This window comes from Pagrus major, chromosome 17 (assembly GCF_040436345.1).
Source record: "Pagrus major chromosome 17, Pma_NU_1.0".
Lineage (NCBI taxonomy): Eukaryota > Metazoa > Chordata > Actinopteri > Spariformes > Sparidae > Pagrus > Pagrus major.
The window spans coordinates 16254749-16263720 of record NC_133231.1 but is presented as its reverse complement, the minus strand read 5'-3'; the positions used below and the strand labels follow the sequence as shown (position 1 = coordinate 16263720).

Here is an 8972-nt window from a genome sequence, read left to right as displayed (position 1 = left end):
TTTGCAAACAAAAACCAAGACAATGAAATGGATAATTCACAGCTCAGTAAAGCTTTATGTGTGCGAAACCGTCTGAAAGTGTGGAAGCAGTTGCAGATATTTCCACCGATAACAAAGCACACGCTTCAAACCACAGAGACACCCTTGCGAATTGACAGAGAGAGCAGCACTATGGGACCCACTGCTACCGGTACACTAAGAATGAAGAAGTGGTTTTTCCTTCACATTAGAGAAGCTGACATTTGTGTACCACAGTTTTTTTTTTTTTTTCAGTCAGAGTCAAACATCAGATGCAGACCGCAGCCCGAGCTGTTCAGATGGCGCCTCACCTCCATTATAGGCAATTGAGACAGAGCAGAAAGCCACACTTGACGTACAAAAAAACTAAACATTTGTGAATGCGGTCCCTTAACTTCCTTCAAGCACTTTACAATTAATAGTTAATATAAAGTGTTTAATTCTCAGATTTCTTCTCAGTTTATATCAACAGCCTGATCAAGGGGATTTGGCACGTTTCTCTTTAAAGAACCAGAAGCAGAGGATCACAGAGAGAATAATCTCGAGCCCCAACACACAGAGTTCCAGCAGCTCCATCTGTTTAAAACATAAAGATCATCAAGTATTAGTTTCATAATAGTGAATACATATACTAAATATGTTTGCTAAATAAGTACTGAAGGGTTTCATTTCGTCTTACCCTCCATTGCTGATCCTGTTGTTCAGTCCAGTGAGCCAGGTCAACACTAATCAGACAAGCTGCCACCACAGCTACAATAATGCAGCCACAGTTGACCTTCAGGGACACCTGGAACATAAACCATACATTCATCATTATTTAAGTAATTCCTTCAATAACTGTTTGTGTTGCTTGTTGCACTTGTACTGAGTTGTACTTACAGGTAGTAATCCTGGATATTTGAACAACAGGTTGGAGGTGAATCCAGCGAAGATGAACTGCAGAGGAGAAGAACACAGCTCAGCCAGTTTTCACACTGTTTGACTCAATGAGTCACTTTATTGAAGATAAATTGGATATATTAACATTTGCTTTGACTCATTCTTGACAAACTTATAGCTTAACATTCTTTTGTTCTAATAATTTAATGTATAATTTAAGTAATGTGGGCTTACGAGTGTTCCAGTCAGCTGGGAAACTCTGAACAGAGCGAAAAGGGAATCTTTCATCTCCTGCGTTGCAGCAAAAATAATTCCCACTCCAACACTGAGGATACCGCTCACCATCTGCAGAGACTGACAGAGGAACAGAGACTCTGTTATTTTTGCAGGAAATATTATAAGATTACTTTATTATCTTTATCTAGTGCATGAATTCCGGCATGCAGTATAAAATGACTATCTTATGACTATAAGATTATCTCAATCATGACCTTAATGCAACAACACAGAGGCTCCGATGAGACATGAACATGAGACCTCAGCAAGCATGAATATGGTCATATTTCTTGCATTGATCGATGTGATGTCCTTGTGTTAACTCATGCATAAGACAAGTTCAATCTTGCACGTGTCTACTAATTCAAAGTATTGTTATTGAGTATGATTTTCATGCATGAATTCATGACAATGTATGTGTCCTTAATTGAAATTGTTACCAAATACAACAAAACACAGAAAATATCAACATGAAGCATGAAATATGCTGTAATTAATGTTTGAAACATCTTATTTGAGATGCATTTTCATCCAAATCATAGCAAGAGATAAACAAAGTCTAAACGAACAAATAGTTCACCAGTGAGTTTACCTTTCATTCATCTATTCATACAAAAAAGTTGAGGTAGAGACTTAATTTGAATAGTGTTAAACAATAGATAAAAGATACTAAACAGCAAAAAACTCAAATGAGATAAATAAATAAAATAAATAAATGTGCACCCTTTGAGAATACTGCACACATGTTCGTAGTATCATACAGACAGGATGACATGAAACTTCAGCCTGCACACGGAAGAGGTCGAATAACACAAAAGCCACAAACAATGCGTTTCCTGTTGCTGCTGCCCATATGTGCACAATTGATACAAGTGTTTTTGGACATCCCTCTTCACTACACCTCTTAGTTATCTGTTTGTGACATGTTGGATAAACTGTGTTGTAAATGACAAAGTCACATGGAGGAATGAAAAAAAGATTATAATCACTAATGCCTAGACTGAAGTCTTTGCAAAGTTAGAATATTAAGATAAAGTTGTAATGTACAAGAAAAAAAATCTTCTTTTTTATGACTATACACAATATTGTTGTAACTAACAAACAACAATACAACAATGAAGCGAGATATGCACAACACACTAAATGAGGCTCCTTCTGTAAAGACCTGATTACAATCACATTAACACACAAAGCTTATAGTTATCAATATTTGTATGGATTGGACTTTTCTTGAGAACAAAGTTTATAGTGTTTTATTTTAATTGCATTGTTATGAGGCAATTAATGCAGACTGACAGCAGCTCAGGTAAACCATGTTATCCAGTGATTGCGGGGTTGGTAGTTTAATTTCATCCAAATATAACACAGTGAGAGAATGACTATTTTGCTCACGTGTTCACACACTTTCTGTAATTAAACATCTGAACACACTAGGACAAAATTGTATTAAATTTGGGGTCCTTGATCTAATTTTGTGTCAGTTCAGGGGGGAAGAGTTTGAGAACCGCTGCACTCAGCCCCCAACTGCTCCTGATGAGCACGAGTCAACACCATGATTGGATGCGCTACCGTCGGTGGATCAAAATGTGTGCTTAGTGCTTTACATTGTTGTCAGTATAAAGGTGCTGTAGAAATGCAGCCCATTGCAGAGGTTTTTTTTTAAGACTAATATTTGTTTGATATATTTGAATGTATCATTATTTCTGTGTAACGTTTTCTGGAGTCTGCACTCTCTACTGGGGTCACGTAAAACATTGGGGTCATAAACCCTAAATTGATGCAATAAAATGCCATGTTTTCTTCACTGTCAAATAAGGTCATGGGGCACCCATTAGCTCAGTTCGTAGAGCGGGAGTCCCATGTGCAGAGGCTTTGCCCTTGCTGCAGCGTCCCGGGGTTCGAGTCCGGCCTGGGCCCCTTGCTGCATGATACCCCGCCTCTCTCTCAACCTGTTACCTGTCATCTCTCTGAAGCTGTCCCATACAAGCCATACAAAGGCCAAAAAGTATATTATAAAAGAAAAGTCAAATCATCTCCTCTGTGACACCTTCACAAAGATAGCTTGACAATATGACCTTCTCAAAGGGTTCTTTATTGGCTGTTACATTGGTTTGCATGATACTTAACAAGTGTTTATTCTTTTGTAAAGCCTGAGCAGTGTTGTCTCTCTTACCCCCAGCACATCAGGTTGTTTCCGCAGCAGGTCATGCAGCGGCCCTTTGTCGTCCGGCAGTAACTCTGTAGCTTGGTAATGTTGTAGCCTCGGTGGCGTTCTAGGGCTGGATGTGTTTGGCCCTTCATCATCTCCTTGGATGTCCATGTCAACATCAGCACAGGCCATGGTGCTTCTCTTATCTGGAGGGATGATAATTTTCTCATGATGTATAATAATATAATGTATGTGCTTTTTCCAGGGGCTCTGTGGGACTTCTGTGTTGTGCTGGCCATTAGTTATTGTTAGCAGACTGTTTCTCTGTTTGCCGAGCGGAGAGAAGAACTGAGACGAGGCGCTTGAGAACGTGCGAGTCCTTCACAAAGAAATTATCAGTCCAGCAGCATTAAACAACTTAAACAAATCGTCCTCAGGCTTGAAAAGGCAACCGAGAGAGATGGGGAAAGGTCTCATTTTTCACATCGCTTGACCATCCGCTCACATATGGCCAAAAAAGAAGTGATTAATACACGTTAATGGCTGATATTTTTTACACAGAGCCCCTTTAATTTACTGTAATTTACTGTAATGTACTGTGAATCATTTCTCCCTTAGTCTTAACGTGGGACATTAACTGCGGTGGCGTTTAAAAGTATCAGAACAATTGAAAATCTTGTACATTCAACAGTCCGTTTAAATTGTTAAAACAAAGATTTTTAACTGTTGTTGTGAGTTGTTGTTGGATTGCATTATATTGAATGGTGTCATATTTTTCTCAACCATTTATGTAAATTAGATATTAGAGATATCTTCCACTATAATGCAATCTAATACATCAGCACAAAGTGCAGCTTTCAAATGGACCATGGTGATCAGTTAACGTGCAAACAATTAAAGGAGTAATGTCAAAAAAATATAAAAGCATGATGAATAAGGAAGAATTTATTTCAGGGCTTTTGCATTGTATTTCAGTAGGTAAATATGAAGCCTACATTGTGCAGCTGTTTCTGTTTTTATGTGGCTGATATACCAAATATGATATGGTTTTATTAGTTGTTTCTGTGCACGTTAGTTTTGATTTTTTGTCAAATGAAGGACTTACATATTTGTAGGTGTTAAGAGGTCAAAAAGCTGCAGCAACCCTGATGAAGGCCACGTGCCAAAACGCGTCGCTCGAATAATAAAGTTGTTACATATATTACAAGTGTTGCTGGAGCTTTCTGGCCACTTAAGATTTTTTGCCTTCTCCATGCACCTTTAAAGTAGGTGAAGTTGTGCCATAAACCCCTCCTCTGCTTTATATTTGTAGGTTTTTGCAGATTTATACATTTACGGCCACAAATTTCAGTGTCCAGAATTAAACATCACTGGCTTTTAATGATTAATAAATAAAGAGATAAGGGTTACTGTAAATCTGTTTAGTGTATATCGAACAAACTGGATAAATTCTGATATTTGAATTTTGCTCAGTAGCATCTCTCACATTCATGTTGTTGTTAGAGCCGAACTTCTACAGGCCAATTCAATAAGCGTTTCTCAACCCGTCAACAATCTGCAAGAGAACATTAACTCGGAAACTGAATATCTAGGTTGTTGAACAAATATATCAACAAGAGCTCCAAATAGTCTCCAATACTTCTCATATCCTTTTTATTATTTTTTGTTAGATGACAAATTTAACATGCACAAAAACGTCCGATCCACTGGAGAACGTACACATACACAATTTGAGATGCTTGCAGATTCACATTCATCATTGCAAGTATGTACAACAAAGCTTTTTTAAATAAGGATCTTAAATTGGGATTCTTACCACGTTTGTCTTGAGCAGAAACTTTTTCACCCTCAGTATCTGTCTGTCTGCCTCAGTCTTCAGGCAACATTTTCACTTCCCTGCAAATACTTTGAAAGATGAGGTCACTTCACGCCTTGACTTCCTCACTCTACCAGTGGTTTTGCTATATCATCATGTTCAACCTTCACTGTGTGTGCCTCTTTGCCATTAGTGATATGTTATGGTACACTATTTCTGATTCACCAAAAACACTTTTCTTTAAATTCATGATAACGGATAAGTTTGAATAAAAGGTCTTAACAGTTTCAACTGTTCAAATTCAAGTGTGCAAGAACTTTGTGTGTGTGTGTGTGTGCGTGCGCGCGCGTGTGTGTGTTAGTTTGTGTGTCAGAGTGAGAGAGAGGTAGAGATAGAGACAAAGACAACCAGCTCGCTGGGTCATTTCCTCATCAAACTCATTTGACAAAGAGGAGAGAAGAGAGAAATTCAGATCTGAATCCTGATACGAGAAGAAAGGAAGGTATTCAATGAAAACCTCGACGACAGATCACCACAGAGATATCACCTGCTTTTAACATCCTTTACTTTGTTTTGTTCACAGGAGAATGAAGAAGACATTCGTATGTGATGAATCGATGATCATCACCATTCCCATCGGGAGTCTAAACGGCGCTCGAGAGGGTCAACTGATGCCGGACAAATTTCAGTGTGTATACAAAGATTCCTACAAGATCTTTGCAATCAATGGGAAACCTAAACCTCTTGGAGTAAGTTGAATTGTTTCTTACACAGGTGGAGTCATGATCATGAGCTTTTTTTTTGGCTTTAACTCACATAGAGATGCAGCATTGTAATGAGGTATCTCTCTTTTCTTATTAGGCGGCCCAAGCCATCGCTGGTGTGTTCATTGTCACCCTCGGTCTGATTTTTAATCAGACACCTTACGACCTGCTGCTGCACTATATCTACACTCTACCCAGTGTTGTGGTAAATACAGACACAAAAATAAAAATTTAATTCAATGATGATTCAGGGGAAAAATCTGTATAACGAAGGGGAATACAATTAGAAAACAATTCTTTATGCATTTCCATTGTAATATACTGTAATTGTGTGATTTGGAACAGTATCTCTACTACGCATCTGTAGTGGTACTTCCTTTTGCTGCTGTGACATTTCAGTTTACCAGCATGCGGTCTTATCTTTTCTTGTATTCTTTGATAATCTGCAATATTCAGCATTGCATTAGTATTATAATTTCTTTATTTTATCATCACCTTAGTTTGTGGTCTCTGGTATGCTGTCCTATGCAGCTGGACAATCTCCCAACATGCATGTGGTAAGATAAAAACCTGTTCTTTGTTCTTTTCTTACGGTGAAAATCTCACAACACAGAAAAAAAGTGAATTCTTTAATTACAATAGATAAATTAACTATTTTTATTTAAAAAATACTGGCATAGGCTGGCTGGGTAGTACTATTCTGTACAGTAGATGAAGTAGAGATTTAGATTTAGATATGCCAATCAAAATATATATAAATATATATATATATATATAATTTTGTGTATAATGTGTAAATAATTTGAATCTGATCATTTAAAACATGGTTCAAAATCATCACAAGTAGTCTGATCCTGGTTTTGTGAGAAAAATAATCAGTATTGGAATGTATTTTCTTTTGGTTCCTCGTGTTTTTACCCTCCAGACAAAGCTGTCATTCTCACTGAACATCATCAGCTTCTTCTGGTCAATTGTGGCAGTCTGTTTTTGTGGGATTAGTTTGGCACATATCCGACAGAGCCAGGTAAAGGAAAACAGCATTTATCTTGTATCAAGTAACCTCTGTGTCTCTCTGAAATAGCAAATGTGTATTTACTTCTACAATTGTCTCAACTTTTTTTAATAGTTCCATGAAGGAATCGAGGGACTGATTTTGACTCTGCTGGTTTTTGAAAAGTTAATGGCCGTGTTCCTGATCTACTGGTTGAGTAAAGCTATATGCAGACAAAGTTTCAACACGTTGGTATGTCGTTTTCTTCACACATACAATACAGTAAGAGGAATAAGACTATTTGTAAGTAATCTTGCTCATTCTCTGTTCTGCAGCCCACCATACTGCTGAAACAAACAGACTGAGTTTAAAGGCGTGATGGAGCTCAACAAACCAACGACCAACCACTTATTTACAATGTGGGGCCTCAATGTCAAACATTGATCCCTCTACATACAAATGAACAATGAATGTGAAAATTAACTATTGTTTTAATTTCAGAAGTAGTCAGAAAATATGCAAACAGCGGCTTTTATGTGAGTGATCCACTTGTTGGACATAGATTATTGTTTGTATACGTCTGCCTGATTATATTGCATTGTGTAAGTAATGGTGTTTCCACACTTGAGTCCTGGAGAACGTTCAGCGCTCACTTCCAGGACATTTAGATCATATTTTAAAACCTCTTGTATCTATTTGAACCAGTGTACATTATTCAAATTTTCCATTTTAAGGTTGTAAGAGATTTTGTGCTGCTTGACTATCATTCTGCATTTTGGCTCACTTTAGTGGATTGTTGATACCCGGCTGCCGGTCAACATGGGTAATCCTGACTGCTCTTATCCTGAATAAAGTAGAAAAGTTGAGACGGATGACAGATTCTTAATTGAATTGTTTTTCAAATTTTTATCCGTAACTCATTTAGCTTTTTTATACTTAGATTTTTTATTTACTTACATCCACTATTTTACAGGGGTGGAAGTAATGAATTACAACTCCTCAAATTACAGAAATTAAGTCATTTTTTTGGGCACTTGTACTGAGAACAATTTGAATTCAGATCTAAACCTTCCATCTGCATTTTTGTAGCCAATAAGACTACCCGATCAAAAACGGGCTGATGAAAACCCTGACATACGGACATAAAAAACATTGAAAGATTGAACATCAACAGATAAAAAGTAACTAATACTCCGAGGAGAGTTTGAGAAGAATACTTTTTTACTGTACTTTTACTTTAGTATTATTTTAATACTAGTAGTTAATTGAGTAATATTTCAGTAATGTGACTGTACTCGTACTTGAGTACAGATTGTCAGTACTCTTTCCACCACTGCTGTTTTCTTTCTTTCTTTTTTTATCAATGTTTAGTTTTTACTCTGTTCTTTGTGAATCAATTTGGGCAAATAAAAGTCATTATTTTCTTTATCTGCGGTTCATTTGTCTTCTTGTGGACCCCCAACACACTCCTCTACTTTGTGCAAATATTCCCCAAATGGTAAATCTGCTTTTGGTATCAGTTAGGGGAAAAAAGGGTAACACAATTTTGCTGTGATATATTTGCTACATACGACAAATGAAATGTTGTTTGGACTCACAATAATTGAGAGCGAAAACAGAGGAAGAAAAATTAAATATCTGCCACTGCAAACTTAAAGGTTTTAGGTAATTTTGTAAATCCAAGCCTGTTCTGCAGCTAATTCAATTAAACTGATCCTTTCCCCCTATCGTTGAAAAAATATTGTTTTACCTCTATGTTCAATTTACTTAAAGTGGAGAGAAAAACATGTAAACAAACTTCTTAAATTGTCTCCTAAAACATCAGAAACAACATGAACAGTGGATCTTCAGGCTGACCTGCTGTGAGCCGACGATGTTTTTAGTTTTAGTGACGTGTGACGCCAGGAGCGGCCGCGTGGGGGCGACAAACACACAGCAAATAAAGTCATGTAAATGCACTTTTCAGTGAGGGATGTTTTCTAGGAAACTCTCATTTGACATTCAAATCGCTGTTTTGTTATATGCCACGTTCAAGTTCCCAAAAAAAGCTGTCGCCTGTCACGTTTTCGTTTTTAAACA

The 8972-nt window shown here is 37.2% G+C and overlaps 2 protein-coding genes across 2 annotated transcripts; one reads left to right on the top strand and one right to left on the bottom strand.

Moving 5' to 3' along the window:
- Positions 1 to 30: 30 nt before the first annotated feature.
- Positions 31 to 5328, bottom strand: LOC141012326 (uncharacterized). The gene is made up of 6 exons (XM_073485776.1): positions 5139 to 5328; positions 3347 to 3528; positions 1132 to 1251; positions 898 to 954; positions 698 to 805; positions 31 to 594 (listed from the first exon to the last, which is right to left on the bottom strand). The coding sequence occupies exons 2-6, from the start codon at positions 3512 to 3514 to the stop codon at positions 496 to 498; spliced, it is 552 nt and encodes a 183-aa protein (XP_073341877.1). The 5' UTR covers positions 3515 to 3528; positions 5139 to 5328; the 3' UTR covers positions 31 to 495.
- Positions 5329 to 5568: 240 nt separating this feature from the next.
- Positions 5569 to 8321, top strand: LOC141012325 (uncharacterized). Its single transcript, XM_073485775.1, has 7 exons — positions 5569 to 5640; positions 5722 to 5887; positions 6000 to 6107; positions 6403 to 6459; positions 6828 to 6926; positions 7029 to 7145; positions 7229 to 8321. Exons 2-7 carry the CDS (start codon positions 5726 to 5728, stop codon positions 7256 to 7258), a joined length of 573 nt encoding a protein of 190 aa, XP_073341876.1. The 5' UTR covers positions 5569 to 5640; positions 5722 to 5725; the 3' UTR covers positions 7259 to 8321.
- The last annotated feature ends 651 nt before the right edge of the window (positions 8322 to 8972 follow it).

Coding starts and splice junctions, on each gene's coding strand:
- LOC141012326 (XM_073485776.1), bottom strand. CDS start 3,514: ATGGCCTGTGCTGATGTTGACATGGACATCCAAGGAGATGATGAAGGG. Junction 1,252..3,346: donor AACAACCTGATGTGCTGGGG/GTAAGAGAGACA, acceptor TTCCTCTGTCAG/TCTCTGCAGATGGTGAGCGG. Junction 595..697: donor AACAGGATCAGCAATGGAGG/GTAAGACGAAAT, acceptor TGTTTTAAACAG/ATGGAGCTGCTGGAACTCTG.
- LOC141012325 (XM_073485775.1), top strand. CDS start 5,726: ATGAAGAAGACATTCGTATGTGATGAATCGATGATCATCACCATTCCC. Junction 6,108..6,402: donor ACACTCTACCCAGTGTTGTG/GTAAATACAGAC, acceptor TCATCACCTTAG/TTTGTGGTCTCTGGTATGCT. Junction 6,927..7,028: donor CACATATCCGACAGAGCCAG/GTAAAGGAAAAC, acceptor TTTTTTTAATAG/TTCCATGAAGGAATCGAGGG.